At 48.5% G+C, this 19,950-nt stretch overlaps 1 protein-coding gene across 27 annotated transcripts; it reads left to right on the top strand.

The window, feature by feature from the left end:
* The first annotated feature begins 10,250 nt into the window (after positions 1 to 10,250).
* LOC136486844 (uncharacterized) lies at positions 10,251 to 19,487 on the top strand. Of its 27 annotated transcripts, none has more exons than XR_010766992.1 (19): positions 10,256 to 10,730; positions 10,920 to 10,983; positions 11,185 to 11,277; positions 11,456 to 11,500; positions 11,576 to 11,640; positions 11,753 to 11,842; positions 11,929 to 12,647; positions 12,793 to 12,856; positions 13,015 to 13,071; positions 14,082 to 14,137; positions 14,248 to 14,301; positions 14,691 to 14,981; positions 15,907 to 15,948; positions 16,756 to 16,820; positions 16,891 to 16,959; positions 18,098 to 18,196; positions 18,277 to 18,351; positions 18,870 to 18,922; positions 19,019 to 19,487. XR_010766992.1 is itself a non-coding variant. In XM_066483880.1 (17 exons), exons 12-16 carry the CDS (start codon positions 14,873 to 14,875, stop codon positions 18,158 to 18,160), a joined length of 348 nt encoding a protein of 115 aa, XP_066339977.1. In that variant the 5' UTR covers positions 10,256 to 10,730; positions 10,920 to 10,983; positions 11,185 to 11,277; positions 11,456 to 11,500; positions 11,576 to 11,640; positions 11,753 to 11,842; positions 11,929 to 12,647; positions 12,793 to 12,856; positions 13,015 to 13,071; positions 14,082 to 14,137; positions 14,248 to 14,301; positions 14,691 to 14,872; the 3' UTR covers positions 18,161 to 18,196; positions 18,277 to 18,616. The 27 variants fall into 27 exon arrangements, 1 of the variants encoding a protein (XP_066339977.1); XR_010767012.1 differs by adding an exon at positions 15,066 to 15,182 and having other exon boundaries at positions 10,257 to 10,730; positions 18,098 to 18,351; XR_010767010.1 differs by adding an exon at positions 15,066 to 15,182 and having other exon boundaries at positions 10,257 to 10,730; positions 16,712 to 16,820; positions 18,098 to 18,351.
* Positions 19,488 to 19,950: the final 463 nt, after the last annotated feature.

Raw genomic sequence — 19,950 nt, 5'->3', positions numbered from 1 at the left:
TAGGCAGAAAGGGCAGCACGCTTCAGCGCCTCATGCTCTCCGATCTCGGTCTCGAGCACCGTCTGCACCGCGCTGGAAGCCTCGGCTGCCCGAGTAACCTCTGCCTCTGACTCTGCACCATGGAGAACAGAGTAAGGTTGAGCGAGGGAAAAAAACAACCTAAACTAGGAGAGGAAGCCCATAGAACTCACCCTTAGCCTTCAGCTCCCAGTGTTGGGTCTCGACCTAGCAGGCCTTGGCTTTCTCCTTCTAGCGTAGGGCCTCGGCCCTGGAAGCCTTGGCCTCCTCCTTCAAGCGCTGGGCCTCGACCCAAGAAGCCTCAGCCACCCTGGAAGCTTTACTCCCCAGCTCTGCGTCACACAAGAGAGTTAGGGAGTGAACATAAGGAAAAGAAAACAAAATAAGGGGACTAAAACTCACCCTCGACCCTCCCCCTCCAAACTACAGCCTCAGTCCACGAGGCCTCAGCTACAGCAAGGGCCTCATCCAAGGCACCTTTCATCAGCTGGTGTGCCCTCTATTCCGCCCCTAGCTGCCCTGCGAGAGCCGCGGCCGAGGCCGTAGCTTCAATGGCTCAGCACCTAAAGGCATCCCGGTTGCTAACCACGTGGGTGAGCTCCTCCAACTCCTTAACCCGCGCCACTAGAGGGGCGAGTTGCATCTGGGCCATGGCCGCCTCGACCTTCGTGTCGGCACAACGAAGGCAGAGGTCCTCTACCTCCACGCTCCACGCTGACAGGAGCTCGTTGGCACCGATAAGAAGGCCCTTCTGCCGCTGAAGCTGGTCCCAGACGCCCCTCTCCCGCCGGAGAAAGACTGACTTCCCAAGGGACCGGGTCTCAAGCTCCTGAGGAAGCAGAACAGGGGTCATTGATTGCAACAAAACCAGAAAAGGACAACATCACGCGAGAAAGGAAAACGCGAACCTGGGCGACTCCGGGCAGTTCATCGGCCACCACGGACAGGGCCGTCCATAGCGACCACTCCGCCAGCTGGCGATATTGCTCGAAGGTGCCCTAGCGCCCACCCTCGACTGCGTCCTCGAGGGCGAATAGAGGCTCCCCCTCAGGGTCATCCTGGCTCCGCCACAGTACCCGCGGGTGATCCCACCCGTGAGGCTCGGGTCGCGCCTGCACGAGGGCCGAGCTTCCCTCATCCAAGACCAGCGCCAGCTGTTCCACAACACCGGCATCCTCGGCGTCGACCACCTCCTATGCCCGGGAAGTATCGTCAGAGGAGATCGGATAGACCTCCGCCTCCCGGGCGCTCTCTCGCAACAGCAGCGGCCCCTAAACCAAGGGCATCACCGAGGCCTCCACTGCCTTCATCTCCGCCTCTTGGACAGATGGCCTCGCCGCCATCACAACGGCCTTGGTGGTCTTGGGGGCTCTGGCCTCCGAGACTATGGCCTCAACGGTCTCGGGGGCTCCGGCCTCCGCCATCGTGGCCTCGGTGAACGTAGAAACACTGACCGTGGCCGCTGCGGTCTCGGCGGTCTTGGGCGCCCTGGCCTCCATTGCCTCAGCCTCGGAGACCCCGGGGGCCTCGACAACCAAGGGCACGCCGGTCCCATCCGACTCGTGAGCCTTGCCCTCACGGGGTGGAGGCACTCCCTCCCTCATCTGTGTAGGGGTCGCCTCGGCAGCCCCTCCTTGGGCAGCCAGCTCCATCGGGTCGGCCCTCGCCGATGCCACGCCATGTTGGATAGCGGCTTGTGCCTCCGCCACCCAGTGGGCGGAGGAGCCGGGGCTTGCCTTGAGTGCCTTAAGGGGCGCCAAGGGAAGCTCGTCCACAGGCCACTTCCGACTAAGGAAAAATAACCTACAGGGTCAGCGCGAGACCTAAAGGCGAACGGAAGGCACTATGACCCTGCTAAGAATACACTTACCTTGAACAGGGCGTCAACCGCTTCTCCACGGCAAACCTCGTCCGCAACGGCGGAGGCGGCGGCAGAGGCATCGCCTCCGTATCCATCGGCGCCGGTTGGTCCTCAATGGACCCCGGTGCCCCTTCGGTCCTCTGCGGGGGCGGTGGCGTCGCCTCCACCACCGCTTGTTCCACCACGGCCGCCGAGCCCACCGGGCTGACGGCGCGTTTGCCCAACGCCCGTGCCTCGGGCGTGTCGGCCTTGGCCTCAGAGCGGGCAACCGCCGACCTCGGGTCTGCTTCTCCTCCTCCTCCCGGGAGTGCCGGGCTGGTTGCCAACGCCCCGGGCACCACCTCCACTACGTTAGGAAGGTGGTCTAGGGGATCTCGCCCCACCTTGCCCCCATCATCCCCGTCCGAGGCCTCCGTCGACAGCGACGTCGATGGGGATTCCTCCAGCGGGAGGCCGTCCTTCCTTTGTTGACGGCGGCGCTTATCCAGCTCCTCACGCGTGAGGATTTGCTTCATGTGCTTCGCCGCCTTGGCGTCTTTCTACTTTTTCTATGCATCGGCGTGCGCGCGGTTGATCGCTTGCCGCCTCGCGTCCTCAGGAACGGGCGGCGGAGAGGAGCGCACGTCCCTCATCCCCTGTATGAACGACGGACGCGCATAACAAAATAAAGGGAAAGGGGAGATAGAGGAGGCTCGGAGGCTACAGCGGCATATGACTTACCAGCGAGAGGAACCCCCACGATGGCCGCATCGCGATAGGGGTCAAGTTGCCGCCCCTCAGCTTCGCCTCTACCGTCTCCCCCACCCGACGAAGAATTTCCTTGTCGGAAAGGGCAGAGGAGGACATCCGGGTGCCCTCAATGGGCTCACCTGGCTTCATCTCAAACAACCGCCGCCGCCGAGGCATCAGTGGTAGCACCCTCTGGCGGTGGAAGGCAGCCACGACCACAGTTACGGTGAGACCGTGGCCCCACAACCTCGCCAGCCCCTCTAGAAGCGGTTGCAGCTTGGGCTGGTCGTCCTTTGGGACGTTGTACTTCCATCTCTCCGGGCAACTCCCCACAATCCACCCAGTGTAGGGGGGAAGGCCTCCGTCGTCGTTGCGAAGGTAGAACCAACTCGTGTACCATTGGCGATTGGATGACGCGAGTTAAGCTAGGATGTAGAGGTGCAGGCGGTCCTGGCGCACTTGGAGAGTGCAGCTGCCGGCCCTCGTCACCTTCCTCTTCCTCGACGTGCCCATCGGCTTGGTAGTGTGCCCCGCCCAGAACAGGTGGAGCCACAACTCCCAATGGGGAGCAATCCCCAAATACCCCTCGCAGACAGCAACAAAGATAGCCGCCTGAGCGATGGAGTTGGGATTGAAGTTGTGGAGCTCCACGCCGTAGTAGTGCGGGAGCGCCCGCATGAACCAATCCGCCGGGACGCCAAGGCCGTGCTCGTGGAAGGAGACAAAGCTCACGACGTAGCCATCGTGAGGCCTCGGCTCTGGCTCGCCGTATGGAGCAATCCACTCTGGCCTGGTGGGGTCTGTCACCGGGCAAAGGAGTCCACCATCGACAAGCGACTGAAGCATCTCCTCGGTGACGTCCGACGGATCCCAGGGGTCTACCTCGACAACGACGATGTCGCCGGCCATGGGTGCGATGGAGGAATCAGGTGCGACGGTGAGTTTTTCTCTCTCTCCCACGCTCTCGCTTTTTTCTCGCTTTCTCCCTAGGCTCGCTCTTCTCCCCTCTTCTTCCCAGCACCCGCTGCTCTAGCGATGGCTTGACGGAGGCAGTGCTAATGCAGGCAAGGTAAGACGAGGAGGGGCAAGACTCTTCGAGTATTTATGCAAGGAGGAGGCGAAACAAACGGGCGACGAAATCAGGGAAGTTCCTCCCCCCCCCCCGATCCAGCGCAGCTAACCACGAGCCGATTTCGCCGGCCCACGCGCCCACGTCTCCCTCATTAAATGCGAGAACAGTTATGTCCCATCCACCACGTCATGCTCGGCCACTATGGCAGCAGGCATTGTTTCGCCTCTCTAGGAAACTACCTCAAAAGGCACGCCACCCGTTGCCGAGCCAATAGGGGAGATATTCCCCACGGCCTATTCCTTTCATATGAAAGAACTAGGCTCTGAGCCTATTACGGTCTAGGGGTTCGAAGGCTGGGCCTCGAGAGGTTTCGACAGCCGCCCCAGGATAACAGAGTTAGGGACGACCGTGGGCGAGCCTATACGGGGCCGAGACCCAAGCAAGCAAAACACTTGGGACGCCCAAAGTTGTGTCCGAGACCGGTAGGAAGGTCTCTGAATGGGATCCCACCGTAGGGAGGCACCGAGCCACCGAGGCCCAGCGAACAGCCTCGGCACCCACTAGAGAAATCCTCTAGTACTCTTGGAGTGTGTCTCTGGACCGCTAGCCGTCCCCTAGTGAATGGGGTTCGGGCCTCCACTCAGACTACCCGATAACAGCTCACCGGAAGTGCCACCGCTCGGGCCCACCGAGGGTAGCGAGGCACATTCCACCCCTCCTTCCGAGCAAAAAGGAAGCATGAGGGTCATAAAAAAAGTCAGGGGACCCCCCGACGGCCTTCTCGCTCTATGCAGAGGCTAAGGGGCTCTTCCTACAACCTTGCTGAGACCCAGCGACCCTGGCTTGCACTCAAAGGGGCTCGGCAAAACAAACCCTCCTTCCGAGCGAAAAGGAAGCATGAGGGTCGTACAAAAAGACAGGGGAGCTCCTGACGGCCCTCTCACCCTATGCAGAGGCTAGGGGGCTCTTCCTGCAGATATGCTGAGAGCCCACGACCCAGGCTCGCCCCAAAGGGGCCTCGGCAAACAAACCCTCACGCGCGAGGGGCGTATAAAAAGCCAGGGGAACTCCCGACGGCCCTCTCGCTCCACGCAGAGGCTAGGGGCTCTTCCTGCAACCTTGCCGAGACCAGAATGGGCTCGGCAAAAAAAATCCTCCGTCCGAACGAAAAGGATATGTGAGGGTAGGATGAAAAAGCCAGGGGACCCCTGACCGCCCTCCTACTCCTGGCAGAGGCTCGGGGGCTCCTGCACCCAAGACAAAGACAAACGGTCTAAGTCCGCGCTAGAGGTTTCGTTACAAACATGATAAAGGGCACCAAGCCCGTTATGGTCCAGGGGTTCGAAGGCTAGACCTCCAAGAGGTTTCAACAGCTGCCCCAGGGCAATAGAGTCAGGGGCGACTTCAGGGCGAGCCTACGAATGGCCGAGGCCCGAGCGAACAGTCGCTCGGGGCGTCCTAAGTCGTGTCCGAGACCGGCATGGAAGTCTCTGAATGGGATCCCACCGTAGGGAGGCACCGAGCCACCGAGGCCCAGCGAACGGCCTTGGCACCCACTAGAGAAACCCTCTGGTACTCTTAGAGTGCGTCTCTGGACCACTAGCTATCCCCTAGCGAACGGGGTACGGGCCTCCACTCGGACTCACCCGATAACAGCTCACAGGAAATGTCCACGCTCGTGCCCATCGAGGGTAGCCTGGCACATTCCACCCCTCCTTCCGAGTGAAAAGGAAGCATGAGGGTCGTACCCAAAGTCAGGGGGACCCCTGACGGGCCTCTCGCTCCATGTGGAGGCTAGAGGGCTTTTCCTGCAGCCTCGCCGAGACCCCCGCAACCCGAACTTGCGCTTATGGGCTCGGCAAATGCGATAAAAACTACTCGCTCAAACGCGAAAATGAAAAAAGCCCCTGGAGGAGTAACTCCACTCCTCCAGGGCCTCGGGGGCTACACCCGGCGGGTGCGCTCGCGCGCACCCACCGAAACCTCAAGAAACAAAACCCAATTCCTACGGGAGCGGGTATAAACCAAGCCTCGGCAAACCCTCAGGGAGAGTGCACGCACTCCCCCGGAGGCTCGGGGGCTACTGTCGGGTACCTTAGAATGGGGTACCCCGAGCAAACAATCAAAGGGGTCACTTAAGTCCCATCAAAAAACAAAGCTAGAAGGTAAGCCCTGGGCCCCTCACCCGCCACGTCCGAGCCCACCAGGCCGTCTGCCTCGCTTCGAGCCTCGCGCAGGAGGTCTCGGCGTCCTGACGCAATCTCCGCCTCGCGCGAGGCTCTCCACGGAAGGCCTCGGCAGGGGGTGCATTCTCCGTATCGCGCGAGGCCTCTCACGGAAGGCCTCGGCAAGGAGTCCGATCTCCGTCTCGCGCGAGGCTCCGCTCTCCGTCTCGCGCGAGGCCTCATTCTCCGTATCGCGCGAGACCAGCTTATCCATAGACCGTCGCCCCCGCCTCGGCCAGTCTTCCCGACAGCACGTCATGTCTCATTAATACTTCAACCACTCCCGCAATCTCAGCCGGACGATGCCTCGACGCCACAGAATGGCCGACGGGACCTGAGGTCGCATCAACACCATACCGACTGGGACAGGGCACGACGGGGATTACCGGCCACTGTGTTCTGACGCTGTGCCCACGATCAGCGCCCACACTACACTGTGTCCCGCGATCCCCACCTCGAAAACAACATCGCACGGACAACTTGGCCCGGGTCATCACCGCCTCCAAGCCAGCGCACCAGATCAGCCGCCCACTCGGGGCCTCGGCACTGTGCACCAAGGTCTCGGCTATCTCGGGGTTTGTGCTCGCCGAGACCCCACACTGCGGTGCAGCCTCGGCACCGACCAAGCCTCGGCCTCGCGCACAGTCCGTCCATAGCGGCTTGCACGTCCGCCGCCGCACCCGCTCCGAGGCAGTCCCGGGGCTCCCACGACGCATAGGGTCGGATGGGACTAGCACGCCACCCTAGTGCTCCAAGGATGGACCACTCCAACGACCACGCCGCCGCAGGAATAGGCCACAGGGTTCGGACATGCCGCCCCTGTTGGCACGACGCCGTATAGTTTGCACATGTACTGCCCTTGCCTTCCCTTTAACTATAAAAGGAGAGGACTTGGGCCACTTAGAGGACGACGAGGGACAAGGGGTGAACACCTTGTCACACACACACACTTACACTTCCCAGCCGCATGAGAGCAACGTCTCAAGCAGCCCAAACCCCTCCTCGCCGAGACCTGGGACTAGCTTCCTCTCTCACCTAACTTGTAACCCCCTACTACAAGCACTTCGGTGCAAGGAATACAAGATCGATCTCTCAGACTGGACGTAGGGCACCGATTGCCTGAACCAGTATAAACCTTGTGTCTCTTTGCATCACCATCCGGGACTGGGAGCACGCAGTTCAAATTCACTAGCCGGTTGAGGACCCCCCGATCCGAAACACCGACAGGACGACTTGAAAACATTGGGTTGAACTTCTTTGACTTGAATCCCCTTGTGCTCTTCCAACAACTCTCTAACAACTTCTTCAACAGTAAGGAAGTGGAGAGGATTACCGGGAACTGGAGAGATGGTCACGATCGCCAAGTCCTCATTTCTTGGCCACGGCCTTCTTTCGGCCACCACACGCACCATTGTAGGCCAATTTGGGACCTCCCCCACATGCATTCCCCTTGGCTTGAAGGGCCCCAGGTGAGCTCTTTGGAATGCCATGCTTGGGTCTACCACCTCAGGCTGTGATGCCGGCTGATTGAGTGAGAGCTCAAGGTTGGGGCAGGGCTTCTTCAGTTTGGGGCGCTCAGTACTGTTTAAGGGGGGCGTGTTCAGGGTTAACCGGAGAAGATGAGGGGTTGCACCTCGACCAAGACACATTTCCCAGTCTGAGGTCTGTCTTTGGCAGGTGGGGTGAGTCTAAGTCGGGCCCCTTGTTCAGAGAATGAGAGTTAAGTACCCAAGGGATAATCCTCGGCTGGGGTGGTGTGGGTGCTAGGGAGGAAGAGGGTCTCGCACTAGCCCAAGCAGTAAAGGACTCAAAGATTGGTGGGCTAGGCCCAAGAGCAGCATCCCTTTCCAAAGCGTCCAGGTTGGGCTGCTCGAGATTTCCTTTACCATTAATAGGAGCAGTAACTCTCGGCTTGTTACCCATCCAATTACTGCGGCTAGGGCAGTTAGCAGCTATGTGTCCGCCACGCCAGCATGCAAAACATCTTATAGAAGATTTGCACGCCTCCCTTGGGTGGTTTTCTGACAGACATAGAGAGCAAAACCCAGGATAGCCCTGCCTGACTGAAGATTGCCCCCCCCCCCCCCCCCCCCCCCCCCCCCCCCCTCTATTGACCACGATTTGAATTCAGACGAAATTCAACCTCTGAAGGTCCTGCCTGACCAAACTGACCAATGGGTTTTTTGCCTTTTTCTTGAGTCTTATCAGAAATAAAATTGTCTTGAAAAATGATCCGATCAAAGACACTTGTTCTAGAACCCTGATCACGGAGAGGAACATTATTGGCACCAGTAAGAGGGTTGTTCTTGACAACATTAGCAAAAGAAGCTTTCGAACGGTTTCCATGAGAGAGCTTCTTCTTCACAGAAAGCTTTCCATTCAGTGAGCCAACGAGGGCCACCATTGCTCCAGAGATGGAAGTAGATTTTGAACAAGGAGCAAACAAAAGACTTGAGCTTAAGCACATGAAAACCCACAAGTCTTGAGGAGACCGAAAAACGGAAAACCCTGTCCGACAATTGGACAACATCAAAGTCTTCAGCCACCCCTCCAATCGTGGTTAAACGAGGAGGCCAACCGAAATCGGGCACAAACAGAACTTGCAACGACCAAACAAAGCCACGAGAAAGAAAGCACTCGAAGAAGCAACAGGGGAAACCGAACAACCAAACTTACTATTGATTACTGCTTGAACGCCAATGCCAGGGCGAAAGCTCAAGCCCTGGAGCTCCATGAGGACCGGAGCTGGAGGGGTGGCCGAGCTGGGGGTGGCCTAGAGATGGCAGCCAAGGCCGCAGGTCGACGAGGAGCAGCCATGGAGGTGAGGGGAGGAGGGAGCGCGCGACATGGCTCCTTGATTCAGAGCTTGTTAATTCAGAGTATTCTAGAGGTGAGTGGTTCCAGCTTTGCCCATAGAAGAGGAGTTTGTTGGTGCATGGAGTGCGAGGTTGTAGAGGGAAGAAGTGCAGCTCAGCAGATAATTGCGATGTCCTAGCTTAGCTTCCACAGCTGCCTTTGGGATGATTGTTGGCTAGGACAACCTTTCAAATTGATTTTCCCTGAGCTCTACACTTTTGTCAAGAAGCCAAACATTCCTCTTGCTTCTGCAAAAGCTATTTCCCCAGCCTCTCTTTTCAGCCTTCCACTGTCGGTTGAGCCATTTGATCAATTACAACATTTGGAGAACTCCCTGCAGAATGTTCAGCTTTAGGAGGAAAATGATGTTTGGTCATACATCTGCTGGGGCAGTACGTCTCTCTTCTAGAAAGGATTACCGTCACCTTATTGGTTCTAGTTGGACTCATCTAGTTTTCAAGTGGATTTGGAACTCATCCTGACAATACATACACAAAGTTTTCTTTAGAGACCACTCGCAACATCTTAAAAAGGAAGAACTTTGATTTACAATCCTTTGATTGTGCCCTTTGCAACAACAACTCTGAAGAAATGATGGCTCATCTCTTCTTGAACTATGATTTTGCCAAATCTTCCTAGAATATTATTGGTTTTCAGTGGCCCCTCTGCTTGACCCTTTCCAAGTTCTTGAAGACTTCAAAGCTCAACTGAATGTCCCGTTCTTCATAGAAATCATTATTGTCCTAAGTTGGAGTATCTGGACTATTACAAACGACTTCATCTTCTGTGGAGAGGCTGCTAGCAGAATGCGCTGCAAGTTGTATCTTCAAAAAAGTCTTCAGCCTAATTTTGCTTCGCGCGAAGAAAAAATACTTTCTCCTTATTAAAAAATGTCTAGAGCATCTTGTGTAATTATGTTTATCCTTTTTGTTTTCTTTTTTGTCTCATGATTTCTTTTCTTTTTTTTGTACCTTTTATCTTTAACTCTCTCGGCTTGTCTTAATAAATTTTAGTAGACGCCTTGGCCGCCCCTCCTGCCTCCTAAAATATAATAACTTCTTTTCTCTTCTTTAAAACGTTATCATAACATTAAAAATGTGTATGTGGTATCCTATTGATAAATGCAGATGAAATTAAAATAAAACTCCAACTAAAACTAACTGCACATGGATATGGACGTACTTACATGCATGGTTCTAGCGTGCACAGACGGATGGCAGATTGGCAGTGAGCCATGGAAGTACTTACATGCATCATCAACTTTCCCTATTCAAAACAAACAAAGATGGCCAACTCCTCCAGCAGGGGCGCCATCCACGTCGCCCAAAATAGCCTCGTCCGTCCGATCAGCTACAAACGGCGGGGGGCTCCCGGAAACAAACAAAGTTGGCCGTGTTCCTCGCCTCTGAGCCTATCCACGTCGTCTCCAATTCTCTCTCCCATCAGATTCACTCCACCTGCAACTACTGCAACTACTGTACACAGCCCCAAAAATATCTTCTCACCTCCCTTCTCGAGACCCTTCTCGTCTCCTGGCCGAGTCCGGGGTCGACGCCCACACCCCGCGGACGCCGCCTCTCCCTCCTCCGTCTCAGCTCTGCCCTTCCCCTCTCTCTCTCTCTCTCTCCCGATGCGGCAGGCACGAGGCAGGCCAGGGCACGGGCGGGGAGCCCCGGAGCGGGCGCTGCCTCTCTCTCTCCCTCTCCCGATGTGGCGCGAAACCGGTCGGCCCCCGCGGTGGCAGCGCACTGGCGCGGCGGCGCTCCGGCAGTGGTCGCAGCCGCTGCCCGGCGGCCGCTATCCCCCACCCGCATCCCTCTCTCCCTCCTGATGTGCCTGCGCATCGTGGGTTCCCCCGACATGGGTGGGCGCCAGCGGTTGCACGACCGGCACAGGGCACAAGCGCTGCCTGGAGGTCGTCCTTATCTCCTCCGTCAACCATAGGATTCGCCGCCGTCCTGATACTGAGGTTCGCCGCTTCTCCATCTTGATCTCAAGCTGCTTCTGTTCCATCTTCATCTTTTCTTCTCTCAGATCCCAGCGGTTGCTTCGGAACCCAGGCACTTGGCATCTGATCGTAATAGATCTCCTCATCCCCATTATGGATTGTTGTTAGCATGCTCCAGTTTTAACTTGCTGATTTATGATTTCTGTGCAGAGTTATTTACGCTGATAAATTGATATGTGCTGACTGTAGGTGCCTCTTGCAGGGATATATAAGGGTGAGCACAGTATCCATTTTTATTTACCTTCTTACTGGACTAAGCATCACCTATATATACATGTTTTGGGTTGTAGTCGGCCAACAAAATGCTGCTTACATCCTCTTTCATTACCATCCTCCAAAGAACATTACTGAAGAACTCCATAATGAAGCTACTTGAACTGCATACTTAAATTATTTACCTGTACTTTTTGACCAGGTGGCGGATACCACACCCTGGAAGAGTTGGCGGTAGATTCTGCATCAAGTATGCGATGGCTGCGATGCTGAGTTGGTTGCTTGGTGGCAACAGGTGCATACCAAAATTATGAATTACTGTCATGTGTTCCCATTGCACGCACATGTCCAATAGTAATAGGTTTCCATTGGTTTACCTGTCTTATGCAAAGATATAAACACCACCCATGCTCTAAGTTCCCGATAACCATATCCGTACTCATCATGCAAATGAAACTTTTCATTGTCTACAGCTAAAGCTAGAAGGAAGACCTTTAGACTGCAGATTCTCGGACAAGGTACGTTGTCATAGTAATCGTGGTTGATTTAGTACCAGCATTTAGTATTTACTAACATCTGGCGCCATTCTGAAGGCAAATGACCAGACTTAGCGATGGTTTCAGGATCATGACGCACTAGAAGAAGCTATGGGTGGACAGTACGATCTTTGTTTCTTCTTTAGTTTCATTTCGTTAAACAAGAGTTTGCTTTATTGCTTTATTTCAGCACTTTCGAACAAAAAGTAAGAACACTCATACTACTATTTGCAGATGGTACCTCTTCCCAACAGTTGAAGGAAACAGCAATACCTTGCAGCCCATTTGTTTAATTAGGGACGAGCAGAGGTCACTGTCTCTTGGGTATGTCTAGGTAGCAATTTCAGATCTTCTCTAATTGCACTCAGTCAAGGCTTTATGCAACAAAACAAATGAATTTCCTTTTGCAGAGGCCGGTCAGATCCTAATGACTCAGCTTCTTCCCTCTACATGCTCGTCGACTTGCTATCTGAAGCCTCTACATATAACGACTCCTGACAAAAAATGGCGACCTGTTTAAATAATTCAAAAATACTATTTAATGTCTGTATATTATGTCGTTATCTCCAGTACACTTAGAAACTGTCTACTTCCGTTCTGTGTCATGTGACTAACTATGTGCCTCTCTATTTGAACACTTCTTAAATCAGTTCTGCGTCAAATGATATATCTATGTATATATTTGGGTATCACTTTTACCTCATCTGCAGACCATGAACCAAACTTTTGTCTGTATATACTTGGCTACAGCTTTTATCTAATTTTCAGTCTATGAACTAAACATATATTTCCTATGTATAGCAGTCATATTCTCTCTTTTCATTGCAGTCTGGTGATTACCATAAACTAAACTGATGGACACCAGTTCTATGAAGAAGATATTTGAAGATCTGATGAATTTTTTCCTTATTTTTTTATGTCAGCTTTTCCTTTTTTATTGTACCGTTTGTAGACACACAGCTACCGGTACCAAAAAAATACAGTATACATGTAATATACACCTCTCTTATTGCTCCTATTATTACCATTATATATAGAACATGTTTTTTATGTCTTCAAAATCTTTCCAGTGCCCACCAACGCATCTTGGGCTTACCAATCTTTCAAACCTCGGTTCTACCATGATGGTGTAAGGTTCACTTACTACAATGATACCTACCGCTTGTGCTTTTAGTCATGCTGATAGACATGTCTATTGGTTAACCTTTGCTAAATACCTGTATTGTTAATCATGCTATATGCACTAACCCTAGCTATATATTGTCCAATTGCAGGTTCGGCCTCCTGAGGTCCTGAAGAAAGAGGAGGGGTTCGGCTAATTTTTGAGATATCATTTTGGTCAGTTCTTGTGACTCCTCTGCTTGTGAAGTGTTTGCACATTCTGTCCACTGCAATCAGATTAGAAACCAGCTGAATGGATTCTTATGTAAATTCTCCTATCTCCTGATTTGCAAAATGAATCATATTGTTTCAGAATTTTGCTTTATTTGTTGCAGCCCAGTGTATAAACACTAACGTTGCCATGTTTCGTACGGTCCCCTACTCCATAGAAGGTATGATGCTACCTCCGAATAATGGTGCTCTATTTTTACAGTACAATTATTTTATATGCAATGATGTCAAAGCTTGATTCCTTTATAAAGCAATGGTCTCAGATCTTAAATGCGTTTAGTTGTTGAGATAGAATAGAACGGATCAATGAAATTTAGTGATTTGACTATGTCCATGGCCAGTTGGTGCTTGGTAAAATCCATTACAAATTCCTCAATTATTTCTATGTGGTTTTGTTAGAAATTAAATTCACTTAATTACTTCTACCTATTTTTTAGCCTTTTTTGTTCAGTTAGATTTCCTGCTTATCCAGTTCATTGCTGAGGCAACAAACATGATGTCAGATCTTTATCAGATTCGAAATATACAGTTTTCTTAATGACTGATACTGTAACGGTTACAAACCATAATTCAATTTTTTTTAGTTCAGCAACAGCAAGGATTCAATGCATGATTTAGGTTGCTCACAATTAACTTAATTTTTCGTCATGGCCAAAGTTGGATGGAAATTACAAAAGAATGATTTCGGGTTTGTGCATCGTTAATAGTCCATTCAGACATAGAAGAAGCCTTCAGCTGGTATATGATGCCTGTCGTTGCTCTGTTCGAAAATAATAAGTTTGTTACCACATTAAAGCTGATGTCTTCAAATCAGTGTTTTTAAAGTTTAGTGTTGTCATCTCCCGTTGTTCTCATGTATATGCAACGACATTGGTTGACAATGTCTAGGTATAAATAGTATATGAAAAAATGGTCCACTTAATAATGAGAGCCAGTACAAAATATTTTGCTAATGGGGTTCGGATTTGCTAGGTGTTCTACTTGCAGCGTATTTGTACAGCGAAACTGGTCCACGAATATTGAGGGAGCCATTTTAAAATCAATTCTGTTTTCACAATCCTATGACTGAAAAATGATGTCTTCACATGATTTGTTGGTCGTTCTATTACTGACCACACCCCAAACCTGATGATGTATCTATTTCTATTCATCTCTGTCTACTTTCTTGCAGGTCTGAAACAACTTCAACTAAGGTCCTGTGGAGCAACTAGATTAGAAAGTGAACTGGTGAGCTCATTTGCTTCTATAGACTGCTATAAGCGAATTTCTATTCCATTACATGATGTCCTATGGATCAGCTACCCCATTAAATGATTTATTCAGCAATTATTATGTAGGCTGCCATAAGCAAGGTTCTATTCTACAGCAAACTTCGCCTGGTTTATTTACAGGTTTGCAGCTGCCTTGCTATCCATTTACAGTAGGAATTTTGTAGCTATTTTTTATTGCAAAAAAGACCACGAGTTTACATCTCATGCTTGGGCATAATTAATAAGCCTGAAATCTATTTGTTATACCTGATTAGCTGCTATGCAAAATCAGTAGGATGGTACCCTTGCTTATAGTCTCAGTTTGTGCCTTTCAAAGTAGCTATCTTGTCTACTTGCACAATTGCTTAATTTACATATTACATGAAATTTATTGTATATCCGGAGCAATTGCTTAGTATACCTGAAACAAATGCTTTCACAACTTTCGCAAACAAATACTATTTTATGGATTTTATCTTGCTTAATAAAACTGATGGATTTTATGTTGCTTAATAAAACTGCTTCTTCAGGACAACAGTTGAGGAGACAGTAAGGGTGCTAAATGGAGGCATGGGATCGTACACTCACACATAAGTTTTTACCTCTAATTTGTGTGCCCTTTAATTAGTGCTTGAGTTGACATCCCCTTTGATGAAATTATGTTCCACCCTTCCTAAGAGCTGACACAGTGGAATGGTAGCTATTTTGATCCATGACTTTATGCTCGGCCCCCTCAAGATCCTGCCATGTACGCTTACACAAGATATCCAGGAGATGGAAATTACAAGTAACAGCCACCACAGCAGGTCCCTGCACAACAGGTAACCATGTTTCTAAAAGACCTACAACAACAGCTCAGTCGTGCAGCTGTGTTGCACTAAGATGGCTTGTTTCTCCCTTCGCAGTAAAAATAATGGAGACACAAGCAGAATTATTTGCAAAGCTGCCGCACTGTACTTGGGAGAACAACCTCAATGCATTATTGGCATGAGAAACTCTCATTACCTTTCGAGCTGCTATATGTGTGTGCCCTTTGCCACAACTATGATTCTCTAAACTGCTTTGCAGTCAATAGACTGACCCATTCAAGAAAGTTGCTGCTGTTAATAGCCTAAATGGCTTTTCGGATTTTTTTTGCTGCAAGCTGAATTTGCTGCTTCTTTTTAGCATCATGAACCTGTACTTTACACTGAACACTTGGATCACTGTTCCGATCTGCTGGTTCAAGTGTTTGGAAACTGTAACCTGTTGCACAGTGTCTTTGAATGACAATGTCTGCTGAGGTGCATCTTCTATCTGGAAGTTGATTTGCAATTTATATAGTACAATATAGTTGCAACTGACTATCTTATAAACCTAAAGATATTCATTTGCACTCGCGCGTGGGGGCGCGGCCTATGTATAATTAGAACTATGAACCTTGACTGTGATGTTCATGTGAATTATCTCGCAAATTGTTTCGCTTCACACAGAACCCACTCATGAAACCTCAATGGTCACCTATCTGGGCGCGCAGACTATACTGTTCGCATAAAAAAAACGTAGCAACAAACTTTTACGTATTCCTTCCTCATGCAGCCCCTGTAACGCTAGCCTAAAAGCTTTGTTTCCTCGCGCGCCCAAGATATTTCGGCATCATTCCCCTTCTATCTGGAATATCTAGATTTTTCTGTTTCTCTTCAGATGTATTTACAATTGGGCTCACATTGATTTCCTCTCTTACTACATTTGACACTGTTTGCACAGAATCCATTGTGTTGCACAAAATGGGCGAGCGACGAAGAGCAGGTACATGTTCCCCACTCTAGCAACTCTCTTTCTCTATCTATGTAGGTTGATGCTCTGTAAATCTCGCTTAACATTGATTTGATTTTTATCCAAAGACGAAAATATTAGCACGGTTTTGTCAGTACTTTTGATCTCTAATTCTTTGTGTACATAAGTAAATAATTTTAGTAATTGACACCTCGGTTTTGTTAGTATGGTAGCTTTTGCAAGTTGTAACTGTATGATTTTTTAGATATCAAATTTAGATGGAGCTCATCACGTGAACTTGAACATCAGCGTAACCATAACAATGTATTTTGCATTACTGTTGATTATTCTATCTTTCATTTCATTTGTATCTCTTTTATTCGAATGAGTATTTACTTATTTTTTTCAATAATTTCTCGCTACTGCACATGTAAAGCTGATGGTGGAATTGTTGCTACACGTGAGGAGGTCGCATATTTGATTAGATCCATTCACTCTTTATTGTTTTATTTTTCTGTAAAATCTGGGTCTAATTGCCTGATACTGCTGCACGGGCGCGCGAAGTTATCAAGGTGAAAATACACTAGACAACTTTTACTATGCTATACTATATCCTTCTTCTGTAGGTTCCTGATCATAGAGACCACACAAATGCAAATTATCTTGCTTTGTTCTCCGCATCTACGCCCGCTTTTTTAAAAAACAATATAGCCTATATATAAATGCTTCCAGATAATTAACTTAACAAGCCAACGATCTCCTTTTCCGATTATTAGAGCAGCGACCCTTTGTGCAGTTCTGCCCCGTTCTTCTAACCGTTCGGCGCCCTTTTTCCTTAAGTGATGGTGCAAAGGATTAATGAGAGGATGGGGGATGCACTGGCATCAGTCCCCGTATATGATAAGGTGCACTTCCTTGGCTCATGCTTCAGATGATGCCTTGGTTAACTTTGACAACAAAGATTTGCACGTGCAGGTTTTAGCTTTTAAAAACAGGATGGTGGTGGAGGATTTGACAGCAACACTGAAAATCCTGAAATGGAAGGTGTGTGCTTCTCTCCATTGATTTGCATTTATATGTTAGTTCTCGTTTTACTTAATTATAGTTCAAGGTGTTCACATAGAATCGTAGAGTAATTGAAAATGTGCTACTAAAGTACTGAGTATGCATCCTTTGTATATAATCCTTTACCTTTTTTTTTGGGTCATCTTTTATTTTGCTGGCTACACATTTCAGTTTGTACAACCTAAAAGAAAAAAAAATGTATGAATCCAAAGACTTGAGCACACTAGCTACTAGATTATGAGAACATTCATATATGTAATAGTTGCATTAAGACTTAAGCAGATGGCTCGAGGGATCTTTTGTTTTCTGCATGAATGTAGTTATAGTTTTTGCTGGCTTTTGTCTTCTATAAAGGACTTAGGGCTTTCTATTTTTAAAATCTTAGTTTAGGTGCTTCCAATTATGAATAAAATAAGAGCAGCAGACAAAGCAGTTAGTATGTGGTCAGTGGATACATACAAAACTCATACGAACCTATCCTAAACCTCCGATTCTAGAAACCAAGATTTTTTTTACTTTCTGCACTATGGTTCATTGACACTCGACTTTACTAAAAAGGTGCTTGTGCCCACCTGCTGGCCTGCCGAGCTCTCGGTTTAGATTTAGCCTCAGTGGATATAGAATGTGATCACATTATTTGTCTTTCAGATAAGCTAGAATTCAGCTTTATTCCTTGCTATTTCCTTTGCTCATTTCTGATGCTTTATATAGTTTCTTTTCCTGGTTTTCCTTCAAAGATTCTTGGCACTGAGATGGCTTATCCTTCTGCACAACAAAATTGTATTTTATTCCATGATTACGTTTTACAAATAGGTTTTACATCTAGCAGCTTATATAGCATAGAAGTCATATGCAGCCTTGATACATACTGCCTTACTCTAAAACTAATCAAGGGCCTCAACAAAGGATATTTTCCCGTCAATTCTGTAAAGGGGTTGCTAAATGCAGCTACATAGTTAAAACATCTTTGTCTTGTGCCCTCCCCTTTGCATTGCCTTTGCTTGTGATGGACCTGTGTATTTTTTGGGCACTGCTTGTGATTAAATGTAACTTATGTCCAATTGCGCTTCTAATATAATGTTTTTATCCAAATTTATCTGTGATTTCTTTTGTGCAGTTCTTCCCCGTTGTTCGAACCACTCAACGCCCTTTTTCCTTACATGAGAATGCAAAGGATTAATGAGAGGATGGGGGATGCACAAGCATTAGTCCCTGTGTATGATAACGTAAACTTCATTGGCTCATGCTTGAGATGATGCCTTGATTAACTTTGGCAACAAAGATTCCTACGTGCAGGTTCTAGCTTTTGAAAATATATAGGATGCTGGTGGAGGATTTCACTGCGCCAATGTGAAAATCCTGAAATGGAAGGTGTGTGCTTCTCTCCATTAATATACGTAGATATTGTATATGTAACCCCTTTTATTAGGATGGCAAAAGAAAACACATCTCCAATTGAGTTTCAGTTTTATACACTTTTACCTTTTGTAACCGGTTCATACGGAAGAATGAGCCATTTGCCAATATAAAATAGGTGTATTTTTTTACTCTGCTTTAGTTACATGAAACTTCCATTACAGTATGCAAGAAACTGTTAGCAATGAATGTTGTATTCATATTTGGCTACTTTATATCACATGGAATAGTTCTTTGTGGTTCTGCTGTTAGTATCTTAATAGCCCGTGAAAATTTAGAGAACCTTCATGTCGCTATAGATAACATAGATCTCAAATGCCCATGCATTCTTACCTGTTCTTTTGAGCAATCTTTGCTTGTTTCTCTTTTACTGAGTAAAATCTTGATGTACGACGCAGCTGTTTGTGTTATATTATGTCATCTATGCAACTCAGTTTACAATGTGGCCAATTGAACAATGTTATCGATTACAGTTATATATGCCAATAAAAAAGGGTTATGCTATGGATACTACGAAACCAACAAGGTACGCTTCCAGCTAAGTGTCCCATCTACTACCGCTACCTCACATATTCAGAAACAATGGATGCCTATGCCTTCAGCAAAAATACATCTCAACCAGACTGCAGACAGAAACGCCGAGCCTAGAAGCCAACCGCTGGGATTGGATGAATGCAACAGAAGAATGATGTACATCAGCATCATCATGCATCGCCTATCACCAGACCTTCACCAGCACCACCACACATCGGCAGCGCTACTACCACTGAAGACAACTATTTGTGTACACCGGCTTAGAGATCAGCTACCGTGTATAGCTTTCCCACTATAAAATACTTATCCCTGTAATATATTTCAATAGACCTGTATAACCTCTTAACGTGCTACCACGCGAGCGCGCGGAATCGCGCGCCAATCCACTAGTATAGCACTAAACACACGCTAGCAGCTAGCTGCTGGAGCAACCGAGTAACTGTACGTGCATGTTTTGGCATCTATTGATGTCAGTAACATGCATATATACGTATATGGACTGTACATTGTTAGATGCTATGTGAAAGAAAAAGTCAGTATATTTAAATGCTTACAAATGATTGAAAAAATTTAAAGCTTTTGGACCCAACTTATATGAGCAGCTCCCCCTTAATATGTACAATTGATTTGAATTCAACTTGAGACTTTTGTAAAGTCAAATTTGCACATATTTATTCAAAGAGCTCGCCCTATATTTTGGAATTCGTGGGGTGCCTAACAAGTGTGTGTGAGCATGCATATACAAAAGTGTAATGTAATATGACATGTTATGTCACAAACAAGGAAAGAACCTTTGGTCATGAACTTAAGAGCAAGGTCATTTCCAAAACACATGACCAAAACCAACAATCATCACGCACGAGTTTAAACAAGCACAACCACAAGTTAGATAGATATATATAAGCATTAACTTGTCCTACAAATTGATCAATCGACATATTTGGTAGTTATATATAAAATTGCATCTCATCATACCCTCTGCAAGATCTGGCGTCCTCATGTTCAGATCCATTGCCTTCG

The sequence above is a fragment of the Miscanthus floridulus genome, chromosome 10 (assembly GCF_019320115.1).
Source record: "Miscanthus floridulus cultivar M001 chromosome 10, ASM1932011v1, whole genome shotgun sequence".
NCBI classification, from domain to species: Eukaryota; Viridiplantae; Streptophyta; class Magnoliopsida; order Poales; family Poaceae; genus Miscanthus; species Miscanthus floridulus.
Note: the sequence above shows the minus strand (reverse complement) of the source record. Positions and strands in the feature narration are given on the sequence as shown.

Bases quoted from the DNA above. Each gene is read 5' to 3' on its own strand.
- LOC136486844 (XM_066483880.1), top strand. From the start codon at position 14,873: ATGACTTTATGCTCGGCCCCCTCAAGATCCTGCCATGTACGCTTACAC. The intron at 14,982-15,906 runs GTAACCATGTTT...CTGTTTGCACAG, and splicing joins AGCAGGTCCCTGCACAACAG to AATCCATTGTGTTGCACAAA. The intron at 15,949-16,755 runs GTACATGTTCCC...TTTTTCCTTAAG, and splicing joins GGGCGAGCGACGAAGAGCAG to TGATGGTGCAAAGGATTAAT.